This window comes from Kryptolebias marmoratus, linkage group LG9, assembly GCF_001649575.2.
Source record: "Kryptolebias marmoratus isolate JLee-2015 linkage group LG9, ASM164957v2, whole genome shotgun sequence".
Lineage (NCBI taxonomy): Eukaryota > Metazoa > Chordata > Actinopteri > Cyprinodontiformes > Rivulidae > Kryptolebias > Kryptolebias marmoratus.
In genome coordinates this window covers 23,081,981-23,099,858 of record NC_051438.1, presented here as the reverse complement: position 1 = coordinate 23,099,858, position 17,878 = coordinate 23,081,981, and the positions used below count along the sequence as shown (strand labels likewise).

The 17,878-nt window shown below is 36.6% G+C and overlaps 1 protein-coding gene across 3 annotated transcripts in view; it reads left to right on the top strand.

Annotated features, from left to right (window-relative positions):
• Positions 1 to 17,878, top strand: part of enox2 (ecto-NOX disulfide-thiol exchanger 2) — a 153,765-nt gene that overhangs the window by 65,652 nt on the left and 70,235 nt on the right. For 2 of the 3 annotated variants that reach the window (XM_017408434.3, XM_017408435.3), the window contains one exon: positions 4,607 to 4,753. In XM_017408434.3, the coding sequence (XP_017263923.1) occupies positions 4,607 to 4,753 (147 nt within the window). Of the gene's footprint in view, positions 1 to 4,606; positions 4,754 to 17,878 lie in introns of those variants that run through there. The other variant, XM_017408436.3, reaches the window with a different exon arrangement.

Sequence of the window (17,878 nt, the reverse complement as noted above, 5' to 3'; positions counted from 1 at the left end):
ATTTATTGCTCCCACTTCTATTGCCTGAGTTAAAATTGAGTATCATGAATAAAGATTTTAATTATTACAACATTACTTATGTCAGATCCACCAAGCTGAGTTTAACACCTTGTACAACTGAAGTGGTGTTTGTGAAGGCATTGTGTTGATTTGCTGGTGTATATTTATCTTCTAGTTTTCACTTTGCGAACTACAAAAATCTGTTGCATCTGAAAAGCATTCAGGCATTTTAATTTCTTTTTTGATGAATTTTCACTGCAACAACAAAGGAAATCAGTTCCTGAGTTGCAAAACCTTTGATTAGTTTTAGGACAGAATAATCTATAACTCGTCGCTCATCGTGTAGTCCTAAATACAAAACTAACTTCTTGTGCGGCTTTCTCTGTTTAGTATGAAAAGTTGGTCCTCACCTTTTGTCATGACGGGTGGGTGTCTCAACCACTTTGCCTGTTGGATGATACAAATCAGTGGAGCAGAAAGGCAGTTTGTTGATAGACAGAGTGGGTTCAGTAATGAAGTGGAAAAGTCAGAGAAGCTAATTTATTTCTGTGGCTGAGAATATGTTATGTTAATGCAGCGTGCCACCGTCTGGCCCTTTTGCTTTGCTCAGATGAATGAACACACAGTGGTTGGCATGGTCTATATGTTTCTGAGTTCTATCTTAGGTTAATAGTCCACCGCTCTTAGGGTATTCCCCCCCCTACTGATGCCCTTCCTCGCTGAGCTGTGCTTTTGCACATTTCCTTATGCTGTGCATTATTCATACCATACAGATGGGTTTATTAGCTGATAGGAACTGCATGAAGCATTACAGGAAAATTATACAAATGTGTCTGTAAGAAAATTATTACAGCTCAGTGCTATGCTTCTTAAGTCCAGCTCCGACTAAAAGAATCACAAGTTCAAACACCACACCTTCCAGTAGCATAAATGCATTATTAAAAACTAATTATATCACCATTATTTAATGGCTCTTATTTTATAATTCATTGTTAGAGCAAACATGACTACACCTATGCATTAAAAGTAGTGTTAACTGACACGGTATATCATTTGGATTGTCTTGTGCTGCACTGGCATTGAAATGAGCCATGATTTTAAAGTTTCATATTGAATTTTAATGATCAGAAAGGAAGGAATGTTTGTTAGTTTTTGTGGTTGTTTCATGTTATGAAGAGAACAAACAAAAAGTTGAACACAAATAATAATAATAATATATATATATTTTCTCACAGTTAGTCCAACCCCTAAAAATCTGAAATCAGTATTTTTAATTCAGAAAAAAAGGGGAAGGGGGTGTACAAAGACACCAAACATTCACGTATTACCAAATTATCTTAAAACATGCTGAAATTTAACATTTAAATTATATTTAGTGTTGTACACCCAAATCTGTCTTCTGCAGAGAAGAAGCAAGGTTACTGGTACATCTGGTGTCAAGTTCACAAAAGATGTGTTTCTTAATTTTACCTGCTTTTACACTAATGCAAGTAAAATTTTAAATATTTGATTGGGATGATCTATAGATGTGAATGCAAAGATTATATATAGCAACTTTCTTTCATTGATGTGTATCAGCAGTGAAACATCATATTTGCGCATCACATTGGTCTATTGTTCTTTTTAGAAATTCACAGTGAATGCTCTGACTGTACTCCAGAATGGTTATATGGTGAGTTAATGACCCACTGACTTCCACCCTGTATTCTAATGGTCCTGAGCATCTCTGTACATTAGTGTTGCATGTTATTAAAGTGTCCTCCATAAGACTGAGTCAAAATCTGTTTTTTTTTATTGCATTGTTTCACTATAAAGTGTCTCTTTCTTTATTTGTTTCATTGCCATAATTTATTCTGCAGCCTTTTGGTTCAGTTTCCTCCCATCTCCACCCAGCCTCATGGTATTTATTTTCTTCTTCCTCGAGGGAGTGATACTTATTGACATTGCTCCTCCCTTTGGCCAGATGTTGAAATTTAAACACCCCATTCATCAGCCAACAGATATATGAGTAGCAGCAAAGACGGGGGGCGATGACCCAGCAAAGACATTGTTAATATGCAGGTTTACAATCACACACAAACACACACGCCGAGGCTTGTGTCCAAAGGTCTGTTTTTACTCTCTACTTTTTAAACCAACATAAATTTCAACTGTTCAGAGCTAGAACTCAGAGAAGCACACACACCTGATGCCTGATAAAATGTTTCATTTCCTTTGTGTCCAAGCTTTACTCTATTAACCCTTTCCCTATAAAAGCCAGATGGGATCTTAAATGTCACACAAGATTTTTCTGGACATGTAACCCATTTTGTAAGTTACATATTTGACTTTAACGAATGCCTTCACAAGTCAACTTTGTGCCACATCTAATTCGTCCTGTTTATTTTTCAAGAAGAAACTTGTTAGATATCTGCACCACTATGAGTAAAAGTCAAATTTTTGTCCTTCATGAGCTGTAATTAGACTACAGCCTCAGCAGCAGAGCGGTATTTCCCTCCAGCTGTTCACTATGCTTCACTCTTTCCATGGCTCATCTGTGCCTCTCTTCCTGGGAACTTTTCATGAAAAGCTGTCTCTCTTAATGTAAACTGTAGCTGTGTATTGGTGATAGAGTTAACATTGCCAAAGTAATGGATTTATTTCACTCTAAAGGATTGACAGTCATCTGTAAATAAGTGTGACAGATGGATTTTCAGTAGGGATCGACCGAAGAGTTGTGTGAGCCCAGACAGAAGATCTATTCAAACTGACTCTGGTTTAAACATCGGCTCTGTATTTGCTGCAAACAAATCTTCCACCCACACACATTTTATGTATTTGAATCCCCCTTTTTCCCAAGTTGTTTTGACCAGATAATAACTATAACTTTTCTTTTTTTTAACACATTTTGATCTATTTTAGTAGAGGCACAACAGACTTTGGTCTATAAGATGAAAAGTTTTGCACACAGTTGTATGCTACAATGAACTCAGTATGGTTATTTGAGAAATTTAAAACAATAAACCTAATAGCCTGCTCTGTTTTGCAAGTGGGGTTGGATCTCTTGTGTATTTTTTGCTTTGCATATCTCATTTGTCAGTCACTGTTGAGCATCTTATCAATCTTAATTGAAGGCGTGAAAAGTAAAGACACAGTTGGCACATAAATTTTGGTCATATTTTTTCTGATGTGTCATAAATAAAAATGCAGCTGCTTGTGTCTTGATAAAACAGGAGCATTTGATCATTCATTCAAGTCTTCAGAAATTCAATTGACAGACTGAAAAGCAGCCTTTAATGTCTGATAATGAGTATGGTGTTGATGTTTAGAGCTTGGCTGGAGGTCGATACAAACTGATAAGGGTTCTTCAGACCTCTGATTGAGCTGCAGTAAACTGGTGCTTCTGTTCTGTTGTGCCACGGAGGGAAAAAACAAATCTGAGCACAAAGAAGTATGATGAATTTTTCATGAACGTAAACTGAGTCTCTCCAGGATCTTGCTCTGAATTATAAACAAAAACTGACACCTTAAGCAAAAAACACAAATCAGTCATTGGCTCTCAGTAAAAATTGTCATAATATTTTTATTAATATTTTAGTACTGTAAAATGTAAGTGTCCTGGATTTTTTTTGGGGGGGGGGATTGAAATCATGGTAGCAGCATATCATAGATCAATAAGTTTGAAATTCTTGCTTTAAGAAATGAATAGCATGTAAATGTAGGGGGGGAATATAGAAATATTATCATTTTTTTTTCCAATTTAATTTATTTTAGCTGCATAAAAGCCATACTTTCTTATTGTTTTGAATATCTAAACATTTCTGGCACGTCTCTAGCCAAACGTAAACAAAAAAGGCCACAAAGCTTGTCCTTTACTTCTTATTAATACTTCACTGTATCCTTATTTTTATGTATTTAAACTGCTTCATAAAAAGAAAAAAAAATGTTTTTTCCTGCTTAGCAGTTAAAGCAAATATATTGAACTTGCTATAATAAGTGATAAATAACACGTCTGGCACTGATATTTTACAATTTTTTTCTCATAATGCTTGTATTATTTTTAGGAATTTATAAAAGGGGTAATTGAGAATGAAAAGATTGTTTTTCAGATATTTCTACAAGTTTGAACAATTTTAGTTATTTTACTCTTGAGCTATAAGGTCAATTTGTTTGCCACTCTGGAGTGTTTGATTTGAGTTGAATATGTTATTGCTTCACTTTGTTAATTCTCTAAGTGTAAAAGCAAGTTCATTATATTACAAATCAAACAAGATCAATCCTAAACTAAGTTCCTCCAGCATGCCACACAATAATTATCTGGATCCAAATCCAGACTGACATCAAGTTAATCACTTTTATATTGGCCCACAACTATTGAAATTTTCATTCTGATTTGTTCATAATTTCTGAGGTATTCTGATGACAACTGAAGTATACTAACCATTCAGTATCTGGCAATTTTATTGCCAGATAGTAGTATTGGTACTTGTTACATGTGAAATAATCTACCACAAATTGAGTTTTCTTGCCTTTCTTATGTTTGACCAGGTGTTTGCAGTGTTTTTTGCCTTAGTTGCCTTATTGCTTGCTTTCTCTAAAGATTCTTTCTGTGTGGTCTGTGTTTCAGGACTCAATACTCTGCCCTTTGATCCAGCAACCAACAACGACCCTCTCCAGTTCAGCAGTTCCAGTGGTCCACTGGTGACCGATTGTGCTCCCTTGGAAAACTCTGCCGACAATAGCAAGAAGAGGAAAAGAGCCAGTCTCCCTCCAGGTACTGACTATCTCTCACACGAATTGTCTCATTGCTGCAGGGTTAGGCAATGAACTCAAATTGTCACCATTTTATCCACAGCCATGTCAAATTCTAAATCCAAGTGTCTAAAACCCCAACTAGAAAATGTTACAACAACTAGATTTCATACCTTGCTTTTACCTCCTACCAATAACCAATGACTTTGGTGGGGGTCCTGGCTTAATCCTATTATCGGGTGGCAGTATGGACAAAAAGTAGCTTATTTCAGTCTTTGTTGTTTTCCATTACCTTGCCATGTCCTCAGGCTCCGGTTGCCTGGCCTGTTTAGGGGTCGGGCAGCTCCAACAGGACACTGCTCCATCGAGATTGTATGTGTGCTTTAATGTCTGTTACCGTGACAACACAGTCTGCCAATCACAGCTTCAGCACGCCCTCACTTCTCCTACACTAACACTGACTTATCACAGGGAAGGGAGGCACATGGGCAAAGATGTATGTGTCCATGTGTTTATGTGAGCGTTCTGTAAATGAACAGTAATTTGAGTAAGTGCTGGGTCACCTGGTAATGCGTCAAATTAAAGAAGGGCTTTCTAATTAAAGAATTAAAGAAGTTCTGACTAATTAATTGCTTTGTAAGTAGAAGGAAGAAAGCCCTTTAGTCAGAGAGGTGTTGTTCCGTGTTCTCTGCTTCCCTGGCAATGATAATTGGTTTGGATTAATGCACTACATTAACGAGCTCTAATCAACTTTTCATCTTTTCTTCACATCTTTACATGGATCAGTTCACGACTTGATGACTTTAGTTTCATTTTAATTCACTAACTAAGTTTGACTCTAGCTGGACAATTTATCACAGAGCTTCATCAAAAACTGCCCAGTATTCACAACTTTCCTTCTACAAATTGATATGTACAATTTTGATCAATAACTTTTAAGCGTTTAAAAGATTCTAGGCAGCAACTTGTCTATAAATAGTATTTGTGAAGAGGGAGATCATTTCACATGTGGGGAATTACGCACCCATTTCACTGCTATCATTTAGATATGAGCAATGAAAGCTCATTGCCTCCAATCAGTTTTCTGATTGGAGGCAGCACTGACAGCCTGCTGTCATATCTGTGGCGCAAAATCACTCTGTCAGTGCAACGAGCGCAGGATTTTTTCTGCCATTGTTGTGGCAAAACTAGAGAATATTTACTTCTGCTCCTATATTGTATGTTTCTAAGGGGAGGAATAAATCAAAACTTGGGAAAAAAATCAATTAGTACAATTATGTTCTTAGACATGACAAGATATTGGTATAGAAACATTGACGGTAATATAAACTACCAAAAGCATTGCAGTCTGTGATAAAATTTCAACTTTCTGATGCCTTTTTTTAATTATTTTTAAGTGCTTTTATATATTTTTATTACTGTTTTGGTCTTCTTCTTGTGTTTTGTTAAATTGCGTAGACACTAGGTATGTGTTTTTTAAACACTATTTTAATCAGATTTTTCATTATTATTCATTGGTTTCTGTTGGAGTAAATAAATTCATGTTTTATCTTAAAGAAAATAATGTCTTACCTTAGGCTTTGTTAAAACAGACATACAACTGTTTTTATAGTTAATGTAGAGGTTAATTGGAGTTTGAATGTGCCTGTGGCAAAGGCTTTGTAAGTTTAGATTTATGCTACTTAAAACCCAATTGCAACACTGAATGAATGTACAACTACAATATGAGACATTTGTTGTTTAATTTTCTGTCACTCTCGAGATGTAGAGGACATTCTGAGAGATCTTAACTCAGTGTTATTGAACAATTTATTTTGTGCCTTTTTTTTTTCTAACTTCCCCTGATTGTGTTTTCGCTCTCAACATCCTTAAGGTTGTAAATGAGTTGGAGAAATATCACTGTAGCCCTGCCACACATCTGTTTAGGTGCAGAGGCTGTATGTGTCTGTAGCCACGCTTCTTGTTGCTAACATGTGACCTGTTATCGCACTGTGCTGATAACGGCTTTAATTACAAATTTTGTTTGACTTGACCTCCCGTGACCCTTTAGTCTGCCTTCAGTTATTGCTACGTGCTTGAACCTTTTGACAAATGGCTGGGTTAGTGGAGGTCTAAAGCAAATGGAGCTGAGGGCTTATTGCCTCATAATGTCAGATTCTGTCTGCCTTCTGTCTTCAGTCTCAGTCAGGTCCTTCATCACCTCGATAAAGCACCGACTCATTAACAACCACATTGACAAAGTGTCATTAAGGGACAGTAATGGGTTGACTTTTTTTTTCTTCTTCTTTCTTTACAATTAACGTTGGACTTGAGAACTCACTATACATGTGTGCTAACATTTGTAACATACTTTTCTTTCCCATTATGCAGGCGCATTTTCTTCCTCTTATTGGGAAGAAAAAAATTAAAGGGTGATAAACTGCCTGCTTGATGTGGAAGTTAAGCCGTCCTGGTTTTAAATTATTTATTGGTGATCTTTAAACCGCCACACTGCAACCAAATAACAAGCATCCATGTATAAATATACATATATAAAGTAATTACAAGGCCTCACCTCCTAAGAAGAAACGTTTGAAGTCGAGTTCATTTTCTGTTCACTCAGTCTTAAAATAGACACTCACTTGACTCTCGGGCTCAGTGTAACTATTTATATTTTAGGCTGTTTAAAATGTTTCAGAGAAATTGATTGCGAATCATGTTTGTTTCATATAATATCTTTTTATTGTCCAATAAGAAAAGTGTTCTGCTTCTGTTTGAGGTTTTTATTATTAATATCAGGACACTAATTATTTATACTTCACTCTGTCTTTTAATCAGAATTTTTATATTTGCAGTCGTTCCCTCTAAAGTATGAGGTTATTTACTTGGCCACCATCTTTGCCTTTTATTCTCACTGCCGTTTTTGTTTGTGTGCATGTGTGTGCTTGTCTTTTATCAATCCATAATAAGTGAAGCTTCGGGGCAGCAGTCACACTGCAAAGATTTTCCTACTCTGTTTTTTTATCAGTTTTACTACGCAGCCGGAGATGGCCATTTTCCCTCAAGTCCTGCGGTGTTTAAGCTGCAGGTGGTGAGGAGAATGGGATTCTGAAATGATGCTCATATTTTAAGGGCCAGTATTTCCCTTTTCAAAGAATACGAATGTCAGTTTAGTCACAGCCATGCAAGCTGGATTTCATTATCTCCTGCCTGTAATGTTATTGTAATACTAATAATAATCTTTACTTGCAGTTTTCCAAACAAGGTTAAGTGTAATATACAGTTCAAAGTAAACAGACCACTTCATAATGTCATAATAGAGATACTTTTAGATTGAACTAAGTGGGAAACGTAAAACGTTCATAAGAGAATTTCTGAAAAAGTTTGTTTTTATTCAAGACTGACATAAATTTTTTGAGAGCATGGGGTTTTCTCTGCTCTGGGAGGTTCTGTCATCTTTAGTAATGAGGTGTTTTTACTTGCAGCACACAAACTGTGCCTGCAGCTCTCCTCAGCTTACATCCTGTACCCATGCAGTCTATGATGGGTCAATAAGAGAGCAGAAATATATATATATATATATATATATATATATATATATATATTAAATATGGTCATATCGCCATACAGTTTATGAGTGTGACATGAGAACATGCATCAGTCTGTTTAACATAAAGACTGCTTCTTGTGAAGGCAATTTTGTTTCAGTCTGCCATTTCTGTGCTGTAACAAATAACTGCATGAAAGAGCTCTGAGAAGGAGAACATTTGGCCTTTGCCTGAGTGGGTTTCATGTACCCCATAACAAGGTTGTTAGACTTAAGGGGGAAAATGTGCTGAGTAGTGATCAGTGCAGTGTATTTCCAAACCTGAGGCCGCTTGTATAGATTTATCCAAAGCATTTCTAATACCAACATTATGTTGATGAAAATCAATCAACTTTTAACACAAATGCCAATTCACAGGTATCGTTTTAGCCGGTGAAAGAATTGTGCTCTCACCAATCAAATCTGCCATGCATTAACCTTTGGTGGGAGCTAAGAGAGAGGAATTGATTAAAAATGCTATTGATTCTGCAGGCTAAAGGTTAATGTCATCTAGCCAGGGAAAATAAGAATACTTGTTGTGTTGGTAGGCTGGGTAATATTTCTCAGACAGTTGCAATGACGTGACACAGCATGTAAGTGTTGTCTGAAAATATTTGTTCATCCAGGTTGAAACAAGTTTATAATGACGAAATAATTAAAATTCCTCCGTTAGCGCTGTAAACACTTCTTTATTTTATATTCAGTGCTGCATACCAAAACATTTTCATGGGTTTGTCATTTCGACATATTTCCGTCCGGTACAGAGCCAAAATAAAATATTTTCTGTAATTCTAGAGAAAGTAGCTAAGTAGGTGCAGGTGGCTCTGGGTGAAAAAAAAATCTAAATTGTCTACCTGAAAAGTTAAATTGTCTCATTGTGACATTTTCTGACATGCCATGTTGGCCAGTCCAAATACTTGCAGGCACATTTTTCTGGGGGAACACAAGCAATATCATTTTACTGCTTATTGTTGTTACCACTGTACCTTTAAGCGCCACAATGACTTGTGTGGCGTGTTTAGGCATCTGATGAACACATTTCAGAAGTGAGACCAATGAGGGAAATCTGTGCTCAGGCTTTGTGTTTGAAATTGTCAAAGCGATGTTGTCGGTACAAGGTCGGAGAGAGTGTGCGGTTCATAGCCTGTCTTTTTACTCTGGCCTTCTTGTGATAAATGGTTTTCAGCCTGACTGATTTTTCTTTTTTTTTTTAAGAGTGGCACACCAAATACTAGCGAACGGCACTTCACTATACTGAGTGTAATTTTGTATTTGGAAAAAGTATTGTGTAATAGTTTCCTGTATTACATGCACCAGTATTTGTTTTTTGTGTTTTTCTTTCTCCAAAGTAATCAATCAAAGCCCAAAATAATGTAAATGTGGGCATTCACACACTAGTGGCAGGCAAAGTGTTGTTGAAGGGTAAATAATGTAGCAAGCTACTAAAACTGTCAAGAATGACAATCCACTAAGATATATGATTGTGTCATTGTGTAGAGGTGACTGTATATTAAGTAAGTGCATTATTGGGATGTGTGTGCTAAGGTTGGAGATCTACAGCTGAAAGTCAATCATTATTATGCTGAGGCCACATGGTGCATGGCACAGAAAATATGGAATGATGCAGATCGATGACTGGCATTAAAATGAACGACTGGCGTTAAAATGAACTTATTAGCTAACAAATACAATTTACGCAGCCATATTTAAAGAATATAAAAATCAGTGAAAATGAAGAAGTCTCTGGCAGCTGCATGCTTCTAAAGTTGGTGTTTTGACTTAAGAAGGGAATAGCAACCAAATTACATGACAGTCTGAAAAAGGTCCCACCCCTTTGTATTCATCAGGGATTTCTCTCGCTCTCTGTTACAACTTAGCAGTTCAGTTGTCTGTACTGCTTTCTGGGAGAGATAAAAACAGTACAGGGCGTGTGTGTTTGTGCATCTCAGTAAACAATGTGTTTCCAATGTACAGTTGTTAGGCTGATGCCTGCTTAACATTCAAGCCAAAATGGCGATGTCATAACTTATATTCTTGATCTACTCGGTTGATATTTGACATCCTCCATCTCATTGACCCAGTTATCTCCTTTGTTTTTGTTTTTTTTATTTGAAATTGAAATGCCTTGCTCCCGGCCACTTTCTTTTTTGCTTCAGTGGTCAGGGATTCAGTGCCATTTCACCTCCTCTTGCAAAGCCTACAAATGTGAGCTCTAAATAATTTAGTGCCAGAAGGCACTTTGGTGTGTCTGTGGTTTCAAGTGAAAGCTAATGGGAAAGCCTTAAGCATGGAGCAAGTTCTGAGAGATGCTAATATAAGAACGCTTCATTTGATTTTATTTATTTTGTGTATTTGCTTTATTAAGGTCAGAAAAAGAACAGAGTTGTACATGGCATCTTTCCCCTATTCAGGCACAGTAACAACATTTTGCTGCATTCTTCTGCTAAAGGGAAATGTCTAAATGAGTAGTTTTTATGGTCACTTTAGTTTATCTCTGCATATCTGTGAAAGTTTCAGCACATGCCCTTAAGTCCAAAACTTCAGAATTTGACATTGCTCGTACAATTATTCAACACCAGCAAACAGCAGATAAGCAACTTGAAAACCTGATTTCTTTTTTCAGTCAAGTGAATGCATCCTTTTCATACTGCTCTTGCCAGTGTGTGCTAGCACAGCATGTCTTCAGTGTAGAAGGTTTTACTAAGTGGGGAAAACCCAAAGTTTGTATTTTGTCTCTTCTTCAAAATGTTTGAGAATGAATAAGAGGTTATTTAAAAAGAAAAAGACAAATATTTATTCCTGAATGTACTCCTCAATCTTACTTGGACTTTATTTTCTGTGAGTGTTTGTTGCCCCTTGAGCATGCAGCTCATTCAGCTGGCATCAGTCCTGTTTGTTCGTTAAAATATCTCATGAAACACTGGATGGATTTTATTGAGACTCTTGGAAAGTAAGCACTGGCTGTATATCTGCAACTGATTAACTTTTGGAGTCGGTCCAATTCAAGATTGCAGCTAATCATTAGCAAACACCAAACTGGCTATAACCAAGTCAGATTTGCCAATATTGAGCTGAAATTTTATGTAGTAGCATCCGCCCATTTGCAATGTAAATAATGGGTTATTTGGGTCTCTATTAGCCAGTATGTATGACATTGACTAAATGGCCCTTGTCTTGTAAATGAAACTGATTTAAGTATGCTCTGGTTTTCGAGGGGCTTGGAAAGACTTCAAAACATGCTACAGCACTGATACATATGTAGAAAAGGTCTGTAATCTCATATTTCATTTGTGTTTCAACCATCTCCATCTTCACTCAGTTGAAATAGAATATGCCATTTCCTCTTGAGTGGATGTTCTCTAACAGAGAAGGCTGGCTCAAGATTCAAGGGCTCAGATGGTTCAATTACAAACGTAAGAGCTATTGAGAGGTTTTATCTACAGTGTTTCATCAAGCCACCAGCGACTCTTAGATCTCTACATGTCTGAGACAGCCCTAAAACACCAAAGAATAACCGCTATCTCAGAAAGGTTGGATTACTTGATGAATTATTTATTATGTCGATGCAGATGGGTTTTGTTACTCCTACTAATGGAGCAAAATTTTGTTTCAACTAACCTCTGTAGGTTTTTGAGCTAATTTAAATTATCAACAGACTGCTGGCTCCACATGGCAGTTTTTTTTTTACTTTTACTACGCAATGCTGAAGGTGACATGTTTTTTATTGAGAGCTTGGATAAAGTTTTCAAGGAGATACTAACCAAAGTAACCATGGAAAAGACTAGAATCTAATGGAATCTCCTATTTTTGACTGGCACTGAGCTCACAGCAGCATACTCATCACAGACACCCTGCAGCTCCTCTCTTTCTCTATCAACACCTCTCCTTCCACTTCTCCATCCTTCTGTCTTCTCCTAAAGCTTCCAGCAGGGTAACTGATCCATACCAGCTGCCTCTTACTGCATAACATTAATGCTACAACCTTTCTGATGAGCATATCTGTGTCCCACATATGTTTCTATGTGAAGGATTTTTTTAATTGGCTGAATTGTGAGTTGATCAGTTGGTACTTCCCTGAGATATGTTGCTTGATGTAAATTTGGAATCATATTGATTTCTCTATCAAGACAGCTCTCCAGGTTTGTTGTTTTTGGTTTTGTCTTCTGGGCATGCCTGATGTGAGGCTGTTCAAAATTTGGAAGATGAACGTTTTCTGCTCGTGCTCACGTTGCACCTGCATTTTGCACACAGTTTGAGTTTGCAGCCCCTGCACACGTTTGCTAAAGGTAAAACAAGTTCAACATGGACTCAGCAGGCAGAGGGAATTACACACACGCAAATATACTGGAATGTGTGTACACTGATCAGTGTGAGCGATCCACAGGCTGACCTTGGTTTTTGTAGTCAAGAGTCTTGGTGCAATTTTGCCCAACATGCTAACAATGTGTCAGATTGTTTCCTACTCGCCATGAAGTAGACTTGATAGCGGTCACTAAGTGCAGTTCCTGAATCAACCTAAACTCTCCAAACTCCTGGGAATGTGGAAAACCCACACACTCTTTACTGCTGCTCGTCTATTCCTTCTCTGACAGCTTGACAGTTACTTTTTGGATCCAAGTCTGCAGCTAGAAAAACTACCGACATTCTGGATATCTATTAGGTAACCCAGAAACAATTGCCAAACTTGGACTCGAATTGCACAAGTGCACCCAAGTCCAGTTCACTTCACATTGTATGTGAAAGCAACAGAAGGGTGGTTTTATTATTTCACATAGTGCTTCTGCGTTTTGGCTTACTCTTTCTTTTTGTTCAATAAACAAAGTCACTGGGTGAAAAGTCATGTTCATGTGAGGTTACATAAGTGCAAGATCTGGTAAGGAACAGATAAGTTTTCATGACAGCCTAATTCATAAAGCTTTAGCAATGGAGGAGGGAGGTTATTACTTTATACCAGGACTAAATCCTCTGGGATCATGAAGGTCCTCGGATTTCTCCACCTCAAAAGTTTTCAACTCAGAAAGGAACAGGTTTTATGCATTCTATACAAGAATAACATTTCAGAGAATGTTGGAAATACATATGATCCTAAAATGAAGTTGTAATTTTAGGTTCTTAGTTTAACAGAATAATTTAATTTAGAAAACTGATTTTGTTCTTTTGGAGTTTGTAGTTATTTTTTGTTGTTCTTCTAATCTTTGTTTCACATCAGAAAGAAGTAAAAAAAAAGTTTTCCTACTTTCAGGGTGATTTAGCTATAATAAATGTTTCCTGTAGTTCTCACTGAACAGTAAATCCCTGTATGATAAATGAAATTCCACTCCACTCCACAAGAGGCCCATTCTTGCAATATTTACATTTCCCTGAATAGTCATAAACATTCATCCTTTGTGAAGGTTTTGATGAAGTTTTATTTGTAATAAATGGTATTCTTAACAACAGCCTATAACTGTTCAAACTTAAATGAATACTAAATTGATTAAACTAAATTAAAGCTCATCTATTTCCGACCTTTATTAAAGTTTAAGTCCAGATGACTGTGTACTCAGCAGGCATTTGTGGAGGCGACCCGTTCATTTCAAACATACTCAGTAAACATTAATTTATGGTGAATTTCCGAGGTGTATTACCGTGACGTCCCTGCCAACAGATGTTTTTCTTCTTCATGGCATCGCTGTGACTTTGCTGCAAGTCTCTGGTCACCAGTTCCAATCATCAGTCAGTCATTAAACATTTCCCACGCTCTGCTGGTGATGAAAGAATAGACTGGTTTCATTTAATTGGCACATATTGCTTGCCAGACCCCTGTATTATTGTGTACTCCGTCGCCCCTGTAACTCACGAGTCATCTCTTGTCGGTTGAGTTGAATATACAGTAGAGAGCCACCCACCTATTCATTTTTGAAGCATGTTTGTTTTTTTTATAGACGCAACATACGGAGTGTTTGTTCCTGTAAGAATCCTGCAGCCTCAAATGACATAACAAAAAGTCAGAGAATGTACGATCTCGAATGTGGACAAGTGGGATTAGTGTTTGACAGATGGTACAAACTGTCTCTGAAATCCTGGGAGAGCTGCTCTGTGCTGATCAAGTGCCCCGGCTCCTTTGAAGAAGCACAGTACATCATGTAAGCAAGCAAAACTTATTTTACATTCAGCGTTTCTTCTGTTAAACTGCAGTACCATTAAACATATATTTTCAGTATATTTCAGTTTATGACTTTTATGTCTGTCTGGATTCAAGAAGTCAAAGTATTTTCATAAAGACTCCTTCACTTTTCAACAAACTTTTTGTTTTATGATCATCCCTTTTTTGTGCTGAGAATTTTATCTTTACCAAGTAAACCACAATATTTTATTTTTTTCTACTTCAGTAATAACCATCCTTCTCATGACCAGTTTGTATTAATGTATTAATCAAAGCTTTACTCTTAAGGCCATCAGTTTCACAACTCCCTAACAAATACTGCCCAGACAAACTCAAAATTACACAATGCACATTGTTTTCATCTGTTTTATGAATTGCTAATGCATCTCATACAATCTTGAATTTTGTGCTTCTGTTAACAACAACAACAAAAGTCTCTCAGGCTTGGATTTACTCTCCAAGCAGTTCAAAAATCACATTGAGTTCTCAGGATTTAGTTTCTATTTCATCTTAACAAGTTGTTCTGACACCTTTACCAACAGGGCTGAACTTTTCTTATGAAAATGTGATTTAATTATCCCTGCCTACAATGGTGGTTGGTCTTTAAAAGAATAATAGTGGAGGTGTTAGTGACATGCTACATTTGGGAAATTTAAATTGGCATAATTAGAAAGAATTATGAAAGGCTGAAGAGGGCACAACCCAAGAGTATCATGTTTTAAAGTTTACTCTTAAATTATTATGCTGTTTTTTGAATAAATGAAACCAGTGAATGAAAAACTCAAAGTTTTTATTCTTAACATGTCAGTTCTTCATACTGCAAAATAATTGGGCATTCTGGCAATCTAATAATGGTGTCAACAGAGTAGGAGGTTTGTTAACAGCTTCTTGACTTTCCTGTGTTTGGACCGAGTTCCCCCTCAGGTGTTGGTATTGTATAAGGAGAGCTAATGGGTTTAATCTAAAGTCAGCACACCAGATGATTAGGGTTATTAAATTCCAAACTTTGTTTTAATGTCACTGAGCGGCACACTGTTTGAGCTATTTGTCAAAGCTACTGCAGGGAACACTGAGTATTGTTTGGTACAATTTCACTGTTGTCTCTTTCATTCTTGCTATATCTGTCTACTACTGTGTTACATGTATTTGTGCTTTTTTGTTTGCTGCTAAATATATATAAGCTTGAATTTTGGCTGTTCCCTTGGGCTTGTGTGATTGAAGCTGATTTTTCTTTGCATAGTTATTCAAAGTACTGTTGAAAACAAAGTGCTTCAATATTAGAAAATGGATGTTTATTTTTAAAAAGTTAAGTTTATTTATGTTTTTTTTTCTTTTACAGACTATTCCACAAATACACACAGATTTCGTAATAAATCCAACATTAAAGCATAAAATTACTTTCCTTTTTTAAAAATAAAAAATGTGAGTTTTCACAGAAATGACTCAGTCAGTGTACTTTATGGGTATGTTTGGCTCTGACTGCAAAGCCATATCCAATGGAGACTATTTTAATTTAAACTTTAAGGATTGGTCATCCATTAGCCTCTGCTATGGCTTGAAAACCTTTACAACCTTTCCACAAACATTCCTCATCATTGTGCTACAAAAAATGTCCTGGCTGCAGTGTCATAGCCGTTCCAAGCCAAATGAAAAGGTGTTTATCAGGAATTTAATATTTATGCATGCCATTATCTGATGGTTTCCAGTTACAATTGAAGCCATTTCTCACAGCCGTAGCCCACCACGCTACCATTAAAGACAAGCTGAATCACTTAAATAACTGAAACGACCTTGATTCATACAGAATTACCAGAAAAAATTTACCAGACCATGATTCATTCATTTTTTCAGCGTCCCCTGAGCCTGTTGATGCTTGAATCTTTTTATGTAGTATTATAGGACACTCCAATCAAAAGCTTTCTTCATTAAATTTTATGATCATTGATGCAATTGATGATAAACGGTTTACTTTTATTGATATTGCAATGGCAGCAAAGAAACAATGGGCTAATATTCACCCTCATTTTTCTCTACTATCGCCTATATAAGTAAGGTTTATTTTTCATGCCAGCATCATATTAGATATTCAATATTCTGTGTTATAAAAAAGAAAAAGATAACAGTCTCAAGATGAAGAAGGATAGACCCTTTGCTATGTGAAATAATCTATAATGAAAATGACAATCAGTTTTACTCCTAAGTGAAATACAATAATTATAAACATTGTGTGAAACTGTAAGAAAGCACAAACCGTTCATACAACAACAAAATAATTTGAAACAAATTCCTTTGGGCAAAAACTAGCACAGGCAATGCAATTTAAAGTCAATATGCACAATAAAATAGATTCAGATGAATACTGCATGAATAAAAGCTCAGAGCCAATGCATTTGTTCTTATGAGTCTCCGTCTGCTGTGGAACAGAGCTTCAGGAGCACGTTTTTGATTTCTCTTTGGAGATTTTTGAAAGCAGAAATACTGTGTCTCATGTTGAGATGCTTGAGTAAAGAGAGTGCAATCTTATAAACTATGAAAGTCGAGTTAGCCTATTTTACAAATTGTATTTCTTGTTTTTTCCACTGTGTTAGATTTAGTTTTTGTCAGGGGAGTAACAGCAGTTAGCCTCTGTATTCATCTAAATTCATCTAAATTCCTCCATACATGTATTGGTTAAGATCGGATTTTAGTTTTGGACAAAACAAATGTTTTTCTTGTCTTAACAGAAATATAATACTTATTTCACTCAGCGTTTTTAACGTTTTACCTGTTGAGGAAGAAAAATAACCAATTAGCAGAAATTTTAATGTTTACATTTCAAAATACTTTCTTTGCTCGACCACAAACTTACAAAAGAGAAAACCCACGTGTCTAGTTTTTAATTTATTTTATTAACTTTGGTATTAAGTCTAGACACCCACCCAGCTGGAGCCAAAAAATGAAAAGATTTTTTTTTTTTTTTTAGCTTTTTAGTCATCAGCTGTCAAAAACCTGCTACAATATGGCAGCTCTCAGGAAGTATGGAGTCTTTCTGGGAGGCTTGCTCTTTTGAGACCCTGTTATTCCTTCAGCCCTTCCTGTCACAACACTGCTCTGGCAATCGTTACTGTGACATCCTCAAAGAAAGCAGCTTGGATGAAGAGGCGTGGCCTGATAAGAGCCCTGGCAAGTTCACTGAGCTGTTGACATTTCCTCACAGCAACTCCCCTTGGGTTTAATTGGCTACCGCTGATAAGATTCCCACGTTGTAATTTGCAGCTCCTGATAAGATGCTGTCACCTGCTGGAGGAGTCAGCAGCACAGTGAGATGACAACGGCTCAGCTGTCACTGGGTGAGCAGGGCTAAATCCAGGGCCTGAACCTCATTTTCCAGAGATTTGTTTCCACCTAGGGAATGTGGAATAAATTAAATCAGCAAGTTTTCCCTAATATGATTGAAA